The following is a 20,509-nucleotide window of genomic DNA, read 5'->3' as shown; positions in this document are numbered from 1 at the left end:
GGACCACCCCAACTCAAAAAACCCTAAATCGTACATATTTACCGATCATGGCAATATGGGACTCAAATGAAAGGTGTTTTCGAGTTGAAAACGAATCTGATATCCAAATGTGGCACCAGGTGTTAAGGGGCCGCCCCTCCCCTAAAACACGCCCCAAAGAGGACAAATTTACGACCATACCAATATGGCCAGTGGGAAATGAAAGGTCTTCGGGAGTAAAGCTTGAATCTGATATCAACGTTCTGGAAAAAGTGTCTATGGGGCTGATGCTCAAATAGGAGGTATTTTAGAGTAGAACACCAATCGGATATATATTTTCAGGGCCAAATCACTGAGTGGCCGCCTCATCCCCCGCAACACTTCCCAAACCAGACATGTTTGCCGATCTCAAATGAAAGGTCTTTGGGAGTAAAGCACAAATCTCATATCAACATTCGGGACCAACTGTCTGGGGGACGTTCCACCCCCATAACAACCCCCCAAATGTGGGGGATAGCTGTAAGCACCACACTGAAACATTGAGGTCCGATCTGTATGATGTTCACTGCTGTCACGAGAAGCTTAGCTGCGAGCTACCGTACGCATCCACAGGTTGCGGATAATGGAATGCTTCATGCTGGGGTAGCTGCAGCGGCAGTCGCGGACAATCAGCGGTATCGAGCGGAGTGTCTCAGTGAAAGGTCGGGCGGCACCGACTCTTGCACAAATATTGAGTGCCTATGAGGCGAGTTATTGGCGTCTTTAAATAACCAATGACCACCCTGTTCCCGCGGCGATCGCTCCTTTGGACCGGAACAAGCTTGTCCACCTATAGGAGCTTGACGAAGAACGCTACATTCACATAAAAATTTGGCTAAAACAACACAAAGGAAAGTATTTGCTCCCCATGACAATTAGGGTCTTAAAGAGAGTGGAGCTCGATATTGATAGTTTTTAGGGCCCATACCGGACATATTTTGCTGAATTTTGTAATAAAGGATTTAAACGAAAGGTATTTTAGATTAGAAATCGAATTTGTTATCCAATTTTGAGGCCAATGGCAATATGGGGTTCAAATAAATGATATTTGAGAGTAGGTCGCGATGCTGATATATTTTCAGTTCTAAAAGTGTTTGGGGGACCACCCCACCACCCCCCCCCCACATCTCTAATCGTACATAGTTACCGACCATGTCTATTAGAAATCGAATTTGGTATCCAATTTTGAGGCCAATAGCAATATGGGGTTCAAATAAATGATATTCGAGAGTAGGTCGCGATACTGATATATTTTCAGTTCTAAGTGTTTGGGGGACCACCCCAAACCCCCCCCAAAACATCTCTAATCGTCCATAGTTACCGACCATGTCTATTAGGGTCGAAAATGAAAGATATTGGGGAGTAGAGGGACAAATTTTCGGGACAAATTTTCTGGCATCTAATCCTACTCCAAAATACCCCACTAACAGCATTTATTTACTGACCATCGCAATATGGGGCTGAAATAACGATATTTGAGAGTAGAATACGAATCTGATATCCAAATGTGGGACCATGAATTGGGGACATCACCCCTTCCCCAAAACACCCCTCAAATGGTACAAATTTACTGAGCCTGGCAATATGTGGCTCAAATGAAAGGCATTTGAGATTAGAAAACGAATTTGATAACCAATTTTGAGGCCAAGTGTTTGGAGGACGTCTCATCCCATAAACTCCCCTTAAACCAATGACAATATGGGGTTTAAATAAATGGCATTTGAGAGTAGAGCACGATGCTGGTATTTTTTCAGGGCCAAGTGTCTTGGGGACCACCTTACCCCCAAAAATACCCCTAAATCAGACATCACGAGAATATCGGGCTGAAATCAAAACTTAAATTTGTAGACCAATAAAGATGGGATTCAGGGCTAAACTTCTGCAGGAACCACCCCATTTCCGAATCGGAGTCGAGATAATTTTCTCGACTTCGACTTCGACTTCAGGGAGAATTGCTCATCTCCGACTTCAAGACTTCGACTCCGCTGCCCTGGTTGTAGCCACGTCTTTATGTGGAGGTGGCGATTCATAGGCGATTACTTAAAGGCGTTAATAACTTGCCTTGTCATATCGAACATCATAGACATTCAATATTTATGCAAGAGCCGGCACCGCCAGGCCTTCCACTGAGACTCTCCGCTCGAAACCGCTAATTGCCAGTGACTGCAGTTACAGCTGCTCCATATGGGGTATTCTACTATCCGCAAACTGTGGATGCGCTTCTAGTGACAGCGATGAACACCACAAAGATCGGACCTCAAAGTTCCGGGCTGTGTGTTGCTCATAGCTATTAATTGCCGGGTACGGTTCGTTCGTACCTTTTACGTTATTCCATAAAATAATTATTTTTTTCCTTTATTCTTTTCATTCTTCTTTCTATTATTATTATTCTAGGCTAAAAATTCCTGCTCATTTTACATAACATTTGAAACACCTTTGGCCTGTCTACCAGAACCAGAAAACACGAAAGGAAATAATTGTAGCGTCTATGATCCCAAAAATAATCATGTCTTCGATCTAATGCCTCTGAGTGATACGAACTACAGGTAAATGTTATGTGAACTCTTACTATAGAAAATTTTCGCTTAATTTTTCTCATTCTTTGCTTCTCAGAACCATTAATCGCAAAGGAGACCTATTTATTCTAAACATTTGCAAGCCAGTACTTTACGGTGAGAATGCAATGTGTCCACCGGATAGCAGTGTGTGCTTTGAAAAAGTTAATGCTAATTATAAAGAAAAGTAAGTAAGATGGATATATAGTAGCCATCATAGTATATTGGGTTGCCCAAAAAGTAATTGCGGATTTTTTATATAGTCGGCGTTGCCAAATTTTTTCACAGCTTTTGACTCTGTAATTGCATTCTTTCTTCTGTCAGTTATCAGCTGTTACTTTTAGCTTGCTTTAGAAAAAATGTGCAAAAAAAGTATATTTGATTAAAGTTCATTCTAAGTTTTATTAAAAATGCATTTACTTTCTTTTAAAAAATCCGCAATTACTTTTTGGGCAACCCAATAGAATAGTAGCCATCATATATTATATTATTCCCTCACTTATTTACAGATTCATCAATTATGGCACAGCACAACCTAATCCAATTATAGAAAATGGAAATCTGATTATGCGTCTTCCCTCGGCCGAACCATGCAAAGGTTCAACAAATTACACATCCGTGATAACCTTCACTTGCGATGGAGATTTTATGGTAGGTATTTGAGTTATTATGTATTGGTTGTATGCCAACATCAGTACAATTTTTAAGCAACGCAAGCAAGTTCTAAACATCTCTTTTAAATATGTACCATGAAATACCATGCTAACTTGACTAACAGTTTAACAATATAAGTGTCTTTATCTGAATCCCACATGAACTTTATTGGTCTACGAATTTAAGTTTGGATGTAAAGTGTACTCCATTCTTAAAATACTTCATTTCAGCCCTTCTGATTTAGTGGTGTTTTCGGGGGAGAGGTGGTCCCCTAGATACTTGGCCCTGAAAAAATATCAGCATCGTGCTCTTCTCTCAAATACCATTTATTTAAACCCCATATTGTCATTGGCTTAAGAGGAGTTTACAGGATGAGGCGTCCCCCAAACACATGGCCCCAAAATAGGTTATCAAATTCGTTTTCTAATCTCAAATACTTTTCATTTGAGCCACATATTGGCATGGTTGAAAATTTTTTTCCCTTTGGGGGTGTTTTGGGAAAGGGGTGATGCTCTAAATACATGGTCCTACATTTGGATATCAAACTCGTATTCTACTCCGAAATGCCTTTATTTGAGCCCCATATTGTGATGGTCAGTAAAAAATTGCTGTTTGTGGGGTATTTTGGGAAAGGGGTAGGTAGACCCCCAGAAAATTGCTCCTGAAAATGGGTATCGATTCTTGCTCTACCCCCAATACCTTTCATTTAAGATCCACATTGATGTGGTCGGCAATTATGCCCGATTTAGGGGTGTTTTGGGGATTGGGGTGGTCACCCAATCACTAAGCCCGGCAAATATATCAGCAACGTACTCTTTTCTCATATAACTATATATCATTTATTTGAACCCCATATTGCTATTGGCTTCAAAATTGGATATCAAATTCGTTTTCTAATCTCATTTAAACACCTTATTGCAAAAGTCAGCAAATATGTCCGGTTTGGGGTATTGGTCCCAAAAACTATAAATATTTAGTTCCACTCTCTTTAATCTTATCTTGGTGAGCAAATACGTACTATTTGGGGGTTGTTATGGTGGTGGGATGTCCCCTAGACATATGGTCCCTAATGTTGATACGTGGTCTACTCCCACATACCTTTAATTTGAGCCCCATATATTTCCATAGTCGTCAAACATGGCCAGCTTGGTGGGTGTTTTGGGGGATGGGCGGCCACTCAGTGAGTTGGCCTTGAAAATATATATCGGATTTGTGTTCCACTTTAAAAACCCTCTTATTTGAGCCTCATATTGCAATAGTCAGAAAATACTTACTATTTGGGTGGTGTAATGGGGCTTGGGTGGCCCCATAGACACTTTTCCCCCAATATTGATATCAGATTCGTGCTTTACTCCCAAAGACCTTTCATTTGAGCCCCATATTGCTATGGTCGTAAATTTGTCCCCTCTGGGGGATGTTTTTGATGAGAGGCGGCCCCAAACACTTGGTCCCATATTTGGATATCAGATTCGAATTCTACACTCAAATACCTTTTATTTAAGCCCCATATTCCCATGGTCAGTAAATAAGTCCTATTTAGGGTTGTTTTGGGAAAGGGGTGGACCCCCAAAAACGTGGTCCCACATTGGGATATAAGATTCGAATTCTACTCGCAAATACCTTTCATTTGAGTCCCATATTGCCATGGTCGGTAAATATGTCAGATTTAGGGGTGTTTTGGGGGTTGGGTGGTGTTATGGGGCTGGGGTGGCCCCATAGACACTTTTCCCCAACACTGATATCAGATTCGTGCTTTACTCCCAAAGACCTTTCATTTGAGCCCCATGTGACTATGGTCGTAAATTTGTCCCCTTTGGAGTATGTTTTTGGGGAGAGGCGGCCCCTCAAACACTTGATCCCATATTTGGATATCAGATTCGAATTCTAAACTCAAATAGCTTTTATTTAAGCCCCACATTCCCATGGTCAGTAAATAAGACCTGTTTAGGGGGTGTTTTGGGGAAGGGGTCCACCCCCCAGAAACGTGGTCCCACATTGGGATATAAGATTCGAATTCTACTCGCAAATACCTTTCGTTTGAGTCCCATATTGCCATGGTCGGTAAATATGTCCGATTTAGGGGTTTTTTGGGGGTTGGGGTTCCCCCTAACACTTGGTCCGACAATCGGATATCAGATACGTTTTCTTAACCTAAATACCTTTCGTTTAAGTCCCATATTGTCGTGATTGGTGCATATATATGTTTGGTAGGATTTAGGGTGGGGCGGCCCCCCTAGGTACCCCATCCGAAAGATGGATACCAAATTTTTATTTTTAGGGTACTATATGAGAGCATACAAAATTTCGCTTAAATCACAACACCCATCTCCGAGATCTGGCGTTTCTGAAAATTAGGGTAAGGGGGAGGGTCCGCTCCCCCTTCAGATATCAAAAAATTTAGTACCCTATTTTTATTTTTAGGGTACTATATGAGATCATACTAAATTTTGCTTAAATCGCAACACCCATCTCCGAGATCTGGCGTTTCTGAAAATTAGGGTAAGGGGGAGGGTCCGTTCCCCCTTCAGATATCAAAAAATTTAGTACCCTATTTTCACCACCACCATCTGTGAAAATTTCAAGAAAATCGGTTCAGCCGTTTCTGAGTCGATAAGGAACACACAAACATAGAAACAAACAAACCTACAAACAAACACAAATTGATTTTTATATATAAGATTAAACTAGCCGAACCGAGCCTGCTCCGCTGCGCCTTCTTTAACTCTCTAATATCTTTTTAGGTTGGGGATACTTCGACCTGAATTCGTGCCATTGCAGCTTATATCAGCCTGTGACAATGAACGCTTGCATTCGAATCCCGGCGAGAACATCGAACAATATTTAAAGCGGTGGTTAACTCCTCTTAATGCTGGCGACATTTGCGAGGTACCATGCCATTTATGGTCAAGTAATGTAATGAGGTGTGGCACGCCGTTCGGACTTGGCCATAATGAAAGGTCCCTTATCATTGAGTTTAAATTTGAATCGGAAAGCACTCATTGATGTGTGAGAAGTTTGCCCGTGGATCAATTCATTTCGTGATTGAAACTGGTTCGCATTTTTTTCTGTACCTGGACCTGAACGAACATGCTCGCCTATGTACCTTGAAGAGCATCGCTACCTCCACATGCAAACATGAGACTACAACATCAACCAGCCTATTAAGAAACACAAGTGGAATTTTTTGCGGTTATGTATTCGTGCCTGGGTTAGCACAGACCCTGTGGACTCGAGGTTCTTCTCCGATCTTAGTGATCCAACAAACTTGTCTGTGAGAGTCTTCCAAAACGGGGCTGGGTCGATAGGGGACTCAAAAAGATCCACCACGTGGACAATTGTGTGTGGACACACACACAGGTTCCAATCATCGGGTATAAGTTCTTGTAGCCAGACTGCGCAGATAAGCTGATGCATACGCCGTATCAGCGTCTCGCCTCCGGTCTTAAATAGTTCAGCGGGTAACCCGTCGGCTCCTGCTGCCTTGTTGTTCTTTAGTCGGGTCACTGCTACTTGGACCCCATTCTGACTAGGAGGTTAACATTCTATACCATCATCAGTGATTGGTTCTGCGGTATCCTCTTCGACGCCACTAGCAGCGGACACTAGCAGTTGGAAAAAATGTTCTTTCCATATGCCCAGCATGTTGTCTGTGTCAGTTACCAGATTTCCTTCTTTGTCTCTGCAAGAGGATTTGCCTGCACCAAAGCCATCCGTTTGGTGTTTAATTCTTTGGTAGAATTTCCGGACTTCATTCTGACTCCTGTATATCTCAATTCGCTCGCACTCACATCTTTCCATTTCCTTTTTCTTTCTGCGGAATAGAAGTTTCTCCTCTCTCCTTTTCTCCCGATACCTCTCCTTCATCTGGCGCGTTGTTACTGATTGCAGGGTTGCTCTATATGCCGCATTCTTGGCTTCAGTAGCCTCTCCACACTCTTGATCGTACCATGGGTTTCTTGGAGGAGGCTTCCGGTATCCAAGTACGGATTTCGCGGCATTTTCTATGGAGTGGGCAATAGTTTGCCACTGCGCAGTGAGAGGTCGGTTGGCGCCAGCTCTTGCTGCTGAGCGCCTATGATACTCGATATGACAAGGTGAGTTATTGGAGCCTTTAAATAACCAACGGCTATGAGGTTTCCGCGGCGATCGATCCTATGGACCGGAACGAGCTTGCTCACCCATGGAGCTTGTCCAGGATCCCATATCCACATAGAAATGTGGTTACAACAACAACAACCAAAAAAAGAAACCGATAGGATAATAATTTTTGGCATAGGATATATCCTTGGCCTTTCATAGAGGTGATCAACATAAAGACTAAGGAGATAGCCTCTCAAGTGTACACACTAGCGGCGATTGCTCAATGTGTTGGCTTCTTACATTCCTTGCTCGGTTATACAGTTTGTGACTAATCCCTTGAGTAATGAAGTAAACAAAATATATCATCTTTAAACCACAAATGACCCCACTTGACACTAGGTTCTATATTCCGTAGTTGTCGTTATAACATTTTTGCATTTTATATTTCTTTTTAGAATGGCCATCCAGAGTTTACAGGGTTGGTCGATGACTGTGTTTATACATTCTCGTTTCCGACACAATATGCCTGTAATGAATTGCCAGCATGTACAGCTGTCACCCACGATAAGGAAATGTAAGTATTGCAACATTTTTCAATTTAAAGATTGATATAAATTAAGCTCTACAACTCTTTTAACAAGAACTCGTCTTTAGGTTAAGTTAATTTGAAAAGAGGGTGCGGATACTTATCCGCCCCATTCTCCTATGAATACACACCTAAGCCGGTAATAGGTTTATTGTACGCTCAAAAAAGTAACTTAAAAAAATCTACGTTAGGCATTCAGTGCTAGGTTAGGTTAGGTTGGAGGGTTGGAGGGCACGTTACTAGCAATATCGATAGTAGCCGCCTAGAAGACCCTAGAAAGTAGACGAGGAGAAGATGAGGAAAAAAATAAATAAACATAAACCACAGAACGATACAAGACAGCAAATAAGGACAGAAAAACAAAACTAAGATAAGAAAAAAAGAAACAAAAATCTCATTTTCAAGAGTATGATCCTGTTTTGCAGTTCAGGCCTCTACAGAACTCCAGAATCACAAGAGTGGTAAGGGTTTATAGGGAAACCAGGCTCGGAAAGAAGTGTTCACTAATTATGCTGTGTCTTCTCCTCGCAATTGTGGGGCAGTGACACAGCAGATTTTTGACCGTCTTTAACTCCTCCTCATCATCCCAGATTCTGCTGAAATCTGCCTCTCCGTGCACACAGCGTGACGTGAAAGACCTGACGCTGCAATGACCAGTCAGGACTCCTATTAGCAGTCCTAAGTCATGCTTTCTCAGCCGCAGGAGAAGCGAAGTCCTGTGCTACCCACAAAAACCCTAATCGTTCTACATTATATGCCCCTAAGTTTCTTCAAGTCTGGTATCGTAGAGCCAACTAAGGTTGTGATCCGTTAATTTCATTGTCATAGGAAATGCTCCAACATCTTATCATCTTCCCCACATGCCCAATACGCCCTGTCACTTGTCGTGCCAATTATTGGGTTGCCCAAAAAGTAATTTTTTTCATATAGTCGGCGTTGACAAATTTTTTCACAGCTTGTGACTCTGTAATTGCATTCTTTCTTCTGTCAGTTATCAGCTGTTACTTTTAGCTTGCTTTAGAAAAAAAGTGTAAAAAAAGTATATTTGATTAAAGTTCATTCTAAGTTTAATTAAAAATGCATTTACTTTCTTTTAAAAAATCCGCAATTACTTTTTGGGCAACCCAATAAGTCAGGAACTCCGTGCTGCTTACGAAATCCCAAATTGTTTTCCATACCCCGCCCCTTAGTAGGTTTATGTCTGGTATTGTGTCCCCCGGCACTTGTCCCCTAAGTGCCGGTGTCTGTTAGCCGCGAAAGCCGGGCAATGACATAGGAAATGCTCCAACGTCTTATCATCTTCCCCGCATGCCCTACACATGCTATCACTTGCCGCACCGATTTTGCATAAGTGAAGTTGTAGTCCTATGTGTCCTTTTATGATACTGAAAGCCATACTGACCTCCTGCTTGCTTCCTTTCAACAATAGTCTCGTCTTCTCACAATCCGGATCTCCCCACGGGATTTTCGCCGTTCCCTTACTCCACTATGGCCGGCACCCAAACGATGCGAATCGTGCCATTCTCAGAGAAGCTGTTAATCTCCTTCTTACACACCAAGACTATTCGTGACCTGGTTGTTATTGCCCTTATGGTCAGTTTACTGTCAGTAAAGATGTGCACACTCGACCTCCTCACGTTAGCACCACACCCTCTCCGTGGTCATCCGGATCCTGTAACTGCAATTACAGTTACTTCGTATGGAGCATTTCATTACCCGCTACCTGTGGACGCGGCCTGTAGCCCTTAGCCAAGCTTCTCGCGATAACGATGAACATAACACATTTCGGAGCTCAAAGTTCCTGCATGGTTGATGCCGGTATACCCTTCTCCATCATAATTTCCCTTATAATTAGCCTTTTTATACCTTCCACCGCAACTCAACGAAATATTCATCTGAAACCCAAAAACTCATTCTGAGTTGATTGAACCATGACCGTCCGTCTGTCTGTCTGTCGAAAGCACGCATACTTTCGATGGAATAAAGCTAGGCGCTTGAAATTTTGCACAAATATTTCCTATTAGTGAAGGTCGGTTGGGTCATATCGGTCCATGTTTTGACATAGCTGCCATATAAACCGATCTTCGATCTTCTTGAGCCTCTAGAGGGCGAAATTCTTATCCGATTTGGCTGAAATTTCGCAGGAGATGTAATCGTTCTGACTTCCAATAATAACTAAGTAAAGTCCAAATCGGTTCATGACCTGATATAGCTGCCATAAAAACCGATCTTGACTTCTTGAGCATCTAGAGGGCGAAAATTTGCCCGATTTGGCTAAAATTTCGCATAAGGTGTTCTCATCTAACTTCCAATAACTGTGCTAAGTATATCTCAAATCGGTTCATGACCTGATATAGTAGCCATTTAACCGTTCTCGGATCTTGACTTCTTGAGACCCTAGAGGGCGCAATACTTATCCGATTTGGCACAAATTTTGAACGTAAAGTTTTGCTATGGGTTCCAAAAACCATTCCATAATCCAAATAGGTTTATAACCTGGTATAGCACCCATTTAAACCGATCTCCCGATTTGACTTATTGAGCCTCTAAGGGTCGCAATTATTTGGCTGAAATTTTAAACGTGGTATTTTTTATGTCTTTTAAAAGTCATGACCGTAGTCCATCTGTATCTGTAGATCTGCAAATGCAATGCAAATTTGCCCATGAACATTCTATTAAGGAACATGGGGCAAACTTTTCACACATCAATCAGTGCTGTCCGATTCAAGTTTAAGCTCTATGATGAGGGGCCTTCTTTTTATGGCCAAGTCCGAACGGCATGCCGCAATGCGACACTTCTTTGGGGATAAGGTTTTACATGGCATAGTACCTCACAAAGGTCACCAGCATTAGAAGGGGATAACCACCTCCGAAATTTTGTTTTCTCATGTTATTTACAGGTTTCGAACTCAGACGTTCAGCGTCATAGGCGGACATGATAATCTCTATCTCACATATATTTAAAAATATCATTCAAAGAAAAGTGGCCGAACTCAATGCGCTTTTACTTGTTTTTACTATCCGGATCACTCCTAGGATTTTCGTTGTCCTACAGACAGTTTCATTGCTCTACAAAGCTACATGCGTTCATCGCTTTTAACGCTTTTAACTTTAAATGCACTGCCCCGAAAGGCATTCACCAAGTTTCTTTTGCAATACGGTGAGGAACGTGCCATCCTCTCCTTCCTATACTCCAGAACCGCCCCTGACCTTACTATCCTAGTTATTATAGCCCTGATTACTAGTTCATTGTTCGTAATGAACAACTCACACATTAGTAATCGCCCGCAGGACTATATAACGGTCAGGTAGTCGGAATACATCTCAGTCCCTAGGTCCTCAATATACACCGCCAGGCCCACTGGGACCTTTAGCTTTGATCCATCCTTGTAGTATAAACTTCCAGATGAAAACACCAGCATTTCATTAATCCAAGACAACAAGTAATCCCATGGCAGCCAGTTTTATGTACCGGATTGATCCGATGAAGTCCTTCATCGGCAAGAGCTGCCGTCTCAGTGTATAACACACAGCTACAACAACAACCAATCATTTGCAGTTGGCAACAGTGCTTCCCACTCGTCGTCAAGTGTAGGCTCTGGTATCAGATTCTAAACCTTTTCCAATCTATACAGGTTTTGCGATGGTATTACCTTCGCCCATCGTCTATTCACTCTCTAATGGCATTAAGTCTAATAATAGTCTCCAATGCTCTAGTGGATGTGGTCCACATCTTCCCGCCTCACTGTGGTCGTACTTGTATGGAAAGAGCGGCTAAAAATACATAAAAACCACATTTATTACCCGATTTCGCTGAAATTTGGAACGGTGAGCTCTATACCTACCGATGACCGAACCGGACTATAGTTCGATATAGCTGCCATATAGACTGCCGATCTGCCGAGACCATTTTCAGTCTTTCATAGTAATTTACCAATATTTTCAAGAAAAATGTGCACTTTCACTAAGCAAAATCTGCCTGAAGGACCGTTCCAATGCTTTTGCGATATACTAGAGAGGCCTCCACTATTGCCTTGGCTAGAATTTCTGTCTTAGTATTGAATCGAAAATTTCTATGGTTTAACTGTTAGAGGCCAAAATATCCAATATCCAGGGCAAACTTCTCACATATCAATGAGTGCTGTCCGATTCAAGCTTAAGCTCAATCAAAAGGGGCCTCCTTCTTGTAGCCGAGTCTGAACGGCGGACCGCAGAGCGACACCTCTTGGGGGAAAAGTTTTTGCATGGCATAGTACCTCACAAATGTCGTCAGCATTAGGAGAGAATAACCCTGGCTGACAATTTTTTATATCCTCCACCATATGATGGGGGTATACTAATTTCGTCATTCTGTTTGTAACTACTCGAAATATTGGTCTGAGACCCCATAAAGTATATATGTTCTTGATCGTCGTGACATTTTATGTCGATCTAGCCATGTTCGTCCGCCTGTCTGTCGAAAGCACGCTAACTTTCGTAGGAGTAAAGCTAGCCGCTTGAAATTTTGCACAAAATGGGCCATATCGGTCCATGTTTTGATATAGCTGCCATATAAACCGATCTTGGGTCTGACTTCTTGAGCCTCTAGAGGGCGCAATTCTTATCCGATTGGAATGAAATTTTACACGACGTGTTTTGTTATGATATCCAACAACTGTGCCAACTATGGTTCAAATCGGTCCATAACCTGATATAGCTGCCATATAAACCGATCTTGGGTCTTGACTTCTTGAGCCTCTAGAGGGCGCAATTCTTATCCAACTAGAATGAAATTTTGCACGACGTGTTTTGCTGTAACTTCCAAGAGTTGTGCTAAATTAGGTTCAAATCGGTCCATAACCTGATATAGCTGCCATATAAACCGATCTTGGGTCTTGACTTCTTGAGCCTCTAGAGGGCGCAATTCTTATCCGATTGAAATGAAATTTTACACGACGTGTTTTGCTGTAACTTCCAACAGTTGTGCTAAATTAGGTTCAAATCGGTCAATAACCTACTATAGCTGTCATATAAACCGATCTTGGGTCTTGACTTCTTGAGCCTCTAGAGGGCGCAATTTTTATCCGATTGGAATGAAATTTTACACGACGTGTTTTGTTATGATATCCAACAACTGTGCCAAGTATGGTTCAAATTGGTCCATAACCTGATATAGATGCTATATAAACCGATCTTGGGTCTTGACTTCTTGAGCCTCTAGAGTGCGCAATTGTTATCCGATTGGAATGAAATTTTGCACGACGTGTTTTGCTGTAACTTCCAACAGTTGTGCTAAATTAGGTTCAAATCGGTCAATAACCTACTACAGCTGTCATATAAACCGATCTTGGGTCTTGACTTTTTGAGCCTCTAGAGGGCGCAATTTTTATCCGATTGGAATGAAATTTTACACGACGTGTTTTGTTATGATATCCAACAACTGTGCCAAGTATGGTTCAAATTGGTCCATAACCTGATATAGATGCTATATAAACCGATCTTGGGTCTTGACTTCTTGAGCCTCTAGAGGGCGCAATTGTTATCCGATTGGAATGAAATTTTGCACGACGTGTTTTGCTGTAACTTCCAACAGTTGTGCTAAATTAGGTTCAAATCGGTCAATAATCTAATATAGCTGCTATATAAATCGATCTTGGGTCTTGACTTCTTGAGCCTCTAGAGGGCGCAATTCTTATCCGATTGGAATGAAATTTTGCACGACATGTTTTGCTATGACTTCGTACAGTTGTGCTAAATTAGCTTCAAATCGGTCAATAACCTACTATAGCTGTCATATAAACCAATCTTGGGTCTTGACTTCTTGTGCCTCTAGAGGGCGCAATTCTTATCCGATTGGAATGAAATTTTGCACGACATGTTTCGCTGTAACTTCCAACAGTTGTGCTAAATTAGGTTCAAATTGGTCTATAACTTGATATAGCTGCTATATAAACCGATCTTGGGTCTTGACTTCTTGAGCCTCTAGAGGGCGCAATTCTTATCCGATTGGAATGAAATTTTGCACGACGTGTTTTGCTATGACTTCTTACAATTTTGCTAAATTAGGTTCAAATCGGTCAATAATCTGATATATCTGCCATATGAACCGATTTTGGGTCTTGACTTTTTGAGCCTTTAGAGGGCGCAATTCTTATCCGATTCTTACAACTGTGCTAAATTAGGTTCAAATCGGTGAATAACCTGATATAGCTGCCATATGAACCGATCTGGGATCTTGACTGCTTAAGTCTCTAGAGGTCGTGAAGGATCCCCTCATGACCATTAACATACGTGTTTATTATGGTCTGAATCGGTCTATAGCCTGATACAGCTCCCATATAAATCTATCTCTCTATTTACTTCTTGAGCCCCCAAAGGGCGCAATTCTTATTCGAATTGGCTGACATTTTGCACAGGTCTCCAACATATAATTTAATTGTGGTCCGAACCGGACCATATCTTGATATCGCTCTAACAGCAGAGCAAATCTTTTCTTTTATCCTTTTTTGCCTAAGAAGAGATGTCGGGAAAAGAATTCAACAAATGCGATCCATGGTGGAGGGTATATAAGTTTCGTCCCGGCACGCTTTTACTTGTTTCTGTTGTCCTCGCCAGGATTCGAACCCAGGCTTTCAGCGTCATAGGCGACATGCTAACCTCCTGTCATTTCATATTTCGCCATAATTCTATCCATTGACCGACCATCTGCCTTCATAACCCCTGAACTCAGAAAGCGGACGAATATGTAGGAATGGCTGGGAAGGGCATTTAAACCCCCAAAATTACCAAATATAGGCCGATATGTACAAACCCCGAATCAAATGTAAGTTAAAATCTGATATTTGCATTTGGGACGAGTGGTTCGGAGGGCCACTCAAACCCTATAACATCCCTTAAACGATTATGTAAGCCCTTGGAAAACTTTCTAGCTAAGCACTTCGAGCTAGCTACTCAGTTGTAAATCGACCTAACATATTATAGCGTGATCATTCAATGTAATCGAGTCCTTGGCCGAGTTTGAATATTGACATGCGGACTTATGTTCTGATTTACAACATCCATGTCCAGTATGGTCTCTTGAAGCAAGGGTTGTTTGGAAGGGCTTAATTTTTTTCATACACTTTGCAGTTAAGACTTTTTTGCTCTCAACGTTTCACATATGCTGATATACAATATCCATGTCAAGTATGGCCGATTTGTACAAAATGGGACTTAAACGTAAGTTAAAATGACTCAAACTCCATAATACCCCTCAAACGATTATGTAAGCCCTTGTAAGACTTTTTAGCTAAGGTCTTCGAGCTAGCTACTCAGTTGTAAATCGAATCTTGACCGAGTTTTAATATTGACCTGCCTATTTATGTTCTGATTTACCACATCCATGTCAAGTTGAAGCAAGGGTTGTTTGGAAGAGTTATTTAAGATTCGACCCAGTCGAGCTTAATTTTTCATACACTTTGCAGTTAAGGCTTTATTGCTTTCAACGTTTCACATATGCTAATATACAACATCCATGTCAAGTATAACCGATTTCTACAAAATGGGACTTAAACGTAAGGTAAAATCTGATATTTATATTTGGGACGAATTGTTCGGAGGGCCACATAAACCCCATAATACGCTTCAAACGGTCATGTAAGTCCATGGAAGACTTTTTAGCTAATCTCTTCGAGCTAGCTACTCAGTTGTAAATCGAATCTTGGCCGAGTTTTAATATTGACCTGCCTATTTAGGTTCTGATTTACCACATCCATATCAATTATGCTCTGTTGAAGCAAGAGTTGTTTGGAAGAGTTATTTAAGATTCGACCCAGTCGAGCTTAATTTTTTCATACACTTTGCAGTTAAGGCTTTTTTGCTCTCAACGTTTCACATATGCTGATTGATATACAAACAACATCCATGTCAAGTATGTCCTGTTGACCATTTTTGGAAGGGTTGTTTAAGATTTGACCCAAACGAGTTTTCTTTTTTCATACCTCATGCCTTTAACTGTGTTTTTGCTCTTCACATGCTCATCATTAAAGTTGTATGTAATGCATTTAACCGTTTACGTATTGATTTATCTTTTTCAGTGGGTTTTTGCCCTCTTTTAATTTGTATCTTAACTTAATAAACGATTTTTTTTTTCACTTTTCTCTTTTCATTTCATTATAATATCTTGTCGTTCAGCATCGATATGAGTTCTTTGAAGGATACAAAGTTGGAATTGAAACGAGATAACCAGACGTACGTTTTTGCTATATGCTCAACGCCGGGTGAACCTTGCATGGAAAATGATGGTAAGTCAAATATGTCAACGCACACACACACACACGAAAAACAACAACCAAACCAATTTTGCCACAACTCTCTCATCGGGGACATTAAGGATGCACTGATTTTAATTATACATAGTTAAGCTACATACTATGACTGACTCGAAGTCGATAACCAGTAGAAGGAAAAAAACAGAAAACCACCGAGACTTTAAGATTAAAAGTGAATTAAGAACACCAAATGTTTGAGGGGATGGAGTTTGTGCCAGATGAGTACTTTGGTGGGAGAGGGTATTAATATTGAAGTTAGGTGATTTTAAGGCGAAAATATGAAGCGAGAATATCTGTGGTCGAACTCTAAGGAATAATAATGTAATAATAAACCTTGCCGTATGAAACATGTCTATCCATTTACAGCTGGTTCTTATTCTTATCTTATTAACCCAATGGAATCCTTAATCGGCCAGTGGCAGTTAGATAAGTGGTAGTGATTCTTGTTACCAACGTCATGCTGAAATGATGATTGTTTGAAGAGAGTACTCTGCAATAGGAGCTTTTCACGAAAACAAACGAGTACTTGGAGTGTTCTAGAGAAAAATTCGACCAGTGGCTGTGAAATGGGTGTAACGTGTTACATTCAATCAACTTAATGTTGCACTGAAGATTGTTTGATGAGAGTTCCACTGTAGTAGGTTTAGCCAAAATAAACGAGTTGAAGTACTTGGAGTGTTCGAGGGAAAAATTCTTCGTAAACCATATGTCGGGCTGTATGAAATATATCCTGACTTTGATAACGTAAAGTGCTTTAGATAACAACTAAAACGTGGAAAAGATTATGTTGAAAAATTGGAAGAAAATGCTAAATATGAACACAAACCTAATAACGATTTACTCTCAAGGGAAAACCCTAAAATTCGATAGAAAGGCCATTTTTTCTAACTTTAACTACACAAATTTGCAATCCTAATGTTTTTTTCAATTTTTTTCTATATTAACAGATTATCAGTTTAATTATTTCCCTTAACAAAAAAAAAAAAACAACAAGTAACAAGTAAAAGCGTGCTAAGTTCGGCCGGGCCGAATCTTTTATACCCTCCACCATGGATCGTATTTGTCGAGTTCTTTTACCGGCATCTGTTCTTAGGCAAAAAAGGATATAAGAAAAGATTTGCCCCGCTATTAGAGCGATAACAAGATATAGTCCGGTTTGGACCACAATTAAATTATATGTTGGAGACCTGTGTAAAATGTCAGCTAATTCGAATAAGAATTGCGCCCTTTGGGGGCTCAAAAAGTAAAATAGAGAGATCGATTTATATGGGAGCTGTATCGGGCTATATACAGATTCAGACCATAATAAACACGTATGTCGATGGTCATGAGAGGATCTGTCGTACAAAATTTCAGGCAAATCGGATAATAATTACGCACTCTAGAGGCTCAAGAAGTCAATATCCCAGATCGGTTTATATGGCAGCTATATCAGGTTAAGAACCGATTTGAACCTTATTTGACAAAGTTGTTGAGAGTAAGAATAAAATACGTCACGCAAAATTTCAGCCAAATCCAATAGGACTTGCGCCCTCTAGAAGCTCAAGAAGTCAAGACCCAAGATCGGTTTATTTGACAGCTATATCGGGTTATGGACCGATTTGAACCATACTCAGAACAGTTGTTGGATATCATAACAAAATACATCGTGCAAGAATTCATTCAAATCGGATAAGAATTGCGCCCTCTAGAGGCTCAAGAAGTCAAGACCCAAGATCGGTCAAGTCAAGTCAAGACCCAAGATCGGTTATAGACCGATTTCAACCATACTTGGCACAGTTTTTGGATATCATAACAGAACACGTCGTGCAAAATTTCATTCCAATCGGATAAGAATTGCGCACTCTAGAGGCTCAAGAAGTCAAGACCCAAGATCGGTTTATATGGCAGCTATATCAAAACATGGACCGATATGGCCCATTTACAATACCAACCGACCTACACTAATTAGAAGTATTTGTGCAAAATTTCAAGCGGCTAGCTTTACTCCTTCGGAAGTTAGCGTGCTTTCGACAGACGGACGGACAGACCAACGGATGGACAGACGGACGGACGGACGGACAGACGGACGGACGGACAGACGGATGGACGGACAGACGGACGGACATGGCTAGATCGACATAAAATGTTGCGACGATCAAGAATATATATACTTTATGGGGTCTCAGACGAATATTTCGAGTAGTTACAAACGGAATGACGAAATTAGTATACCCCCCATCCTATGGTGGAGGGTATAAAAAGGGTTTAAGTTCGGCCGGGCCAAACTTTAGATACCCACCACCTCGGGTATATATGTAAATCCTGCGAAAAATGCATACTTTATGCCCCATAGCAGTTATATGAAATATTTTGACCTTAAATGGAGGGATCGGTCAATATGGCAGCTATATTCAAATCTGGACCGATTCAAGCCAAATTGAAGAAGAATGTCGAAGGGCCCAACACAACTCACTGTTCCCAATTTCGGCGATTTCGGTCAATAAATGCGCCTTTTATTGGCCCAAAGCCTTAAATCGAGAGATCGGTCTATATGGCAGCTATATCCAAATCTGGACCGATTTAAGCCAAATTGAAGAAGAATGTCGAAGGGCCCAACACAACTCACTGTTCCAAATTTCGGTCAATAAATACGCCTTTTATTGGCCCAAAACCTTAAATCGAGAGATCGTTCAATATGGCAGCTATATGCAAATCTGGACCGATTTAAGCCAAATTGAAGAAGAATGTTGAAGGGCCTAACACAACTCACTGTTTCAAATTTCGGCGACATCGGACAATGAATGCGCCTTTTATGGGCGGAAAACCTTAAATCGAGAGAACGGTCTATATGGCAGCTATATTCAAATCTGGACCGATCTGGGCCAAATTGACGAGGGATGTCGAAGGGCCTAACACAACTCACTGTCCCAAATTTCGGCGCCATGGGACAATAAATGCGCCTTTTATGGGCGCAAAACCTTAAATCGAGAGATCGGTCTATATGGCAGCTATATCCAAATCTGGACCGATCTGGGGCAAATTGAAGAAGAATGTAGAAGTGCCTAACATAACACACTGTCCTAAATTTCAGGAAAATCGGATAATAAATGTGGCTTTTATGGGCCTAAGACTCCAAATCGGCGGATCGGTCTATATGGGGGCTATATTCAAATCTGAACCGATCTAGACCAAATTGAGGGAGGATGTTGAAGGGCCTAACACAACGCACTGTCCTAAATTTCAGCAAATTCGGATAATAAATTTGGCTTTTATGGGCCTAAGACCCTAAATCGGCGGATCGGTCTATATGGGGGTTGTATGAAGATATAGTCCGATATAGCCCACCTTCGAACTTAACCTGTTTATGGACAAAAACAATAATCTGTGCAAAATTTCAACTCAATATCTCTATTTTTAAAGACTGTAGCGTGATTTCAACAGACAGACGGATGGACATGGCTAGATCGTCTTAGATTTTTACGCTGATCAAGAATAGGGTCGGAAATGGATATTTCGATGTGTTGCAAACGGAATGACAAAATGAATATACCCCCATCTTTCGGTGGTGGGTATAAAAACAAGTTTGTTCTTGTTCTTTTATTGCAAATGTATATCTGTTTTAATCACAGCCGTGTACTACCACACTTGAATGGCATCAAGTACATCTATCCATTCATATAAGTATTCATTTGATTGTGACGAAGTGAAAAAAAAACAAGCAACGAAATTAATTGGATTGTGAATGAACGAATGAATGAAAATGTTGTTTAATCAATGACTGCCTTTTTATGTTTCGTTTGCTGCTGCTGCTGCTATTAAAATGAGCATTACACATTACAATGAAAATCGCAAAACAAGCAACTGAAATCTTCAATGGATGTTCTTTTTATGTTCTTATCTGTCTCGTTACCGTTTCGAGTAGTGGTTATCCCTGTAATGACCATTAACAGATTTATATTTGGCAACCAGTGAACTGTATCTTTAAGAACAGCAACAAATACTACAGAGATCATCATGAAAGTAACAAAACGGAAAAGTGATAAAAATTTCGTAAAAATTTAATTCTATTAAAAAAAATTTGCAATTTGTGAGAAATTTAGTCATAGTGGCTATTGATAGAAAATTTTGCCACAATTTGCATTTCATGGGATATTTTATAAAAATTTGTCAAAATTTTGCTTTTTATAGAAAAATTTTCGAAATTTGTTATTTAAAGGGAACTTTTTGTAAGAATTTGCTATTTTAAGTATTCTTTTTTAGAAAATTGGTATTTGTAGGAAATTTTGTCAAACTTTTCGGTTATGGGAAATTATTTCAACATTTGAAATTTTTGAAAAATTTTGTCA

At 40.6% G+C, this 20,509-nt stretch overlaps 1 protein-coding gene across 1 annotated transcript in view; it reads left to right on the top strand.

Moving 5' to 3' along the window:
* LOC106091085 (cation-independent mannose-6-phosphate receptor) overlaps positions 1–20,509 on the top strand; it is a 376,815-nt gene that overhangs the window by 5,122 nt on the left and 351,184 nt on the right. Inside the window, exons 4-8 of the mRNA XM_059363767.1 lie at positions 2,413–2,564; positions 2,632–2,760; positions 3,083–3,224; positions 7,763–7,881; positions 16,045–16,154. Of these exons, the coding sequence (XP_059219750.1) occupies positions 2,413–2,564; positions 2,632–2,760; positions 3,083–3,224; positions 7,763–7,881; positions 16,045–16,154 (652 nt within the window). The remainder of the gene's footprint in view (positions 1–2,412; positions 2,565–2,631; positions 2,761–3,082; positions 3,225–7,762; positions 7,882–16,044; positions 16,155–20,509) is intronic.

Source organism: Stomoxys calcitrans, chromosome 2 (assembly GCF_963082655.1).
Source record: "Stomoxys calcitrans chromosome 2, idStoCalc2.1, whole genome shotgun sequence".
NCBI lineage: Eukaryota > Metazoa > Arthropoda > Insecta > Diptera > Muscidae > Stomoxys > Stomoxys calcitrans.
The sequence above is the reverse complement of the archived record's forward strand: the minus strand, read 5'-3'. Positions and strand labels throughout refer to the sequence as shown.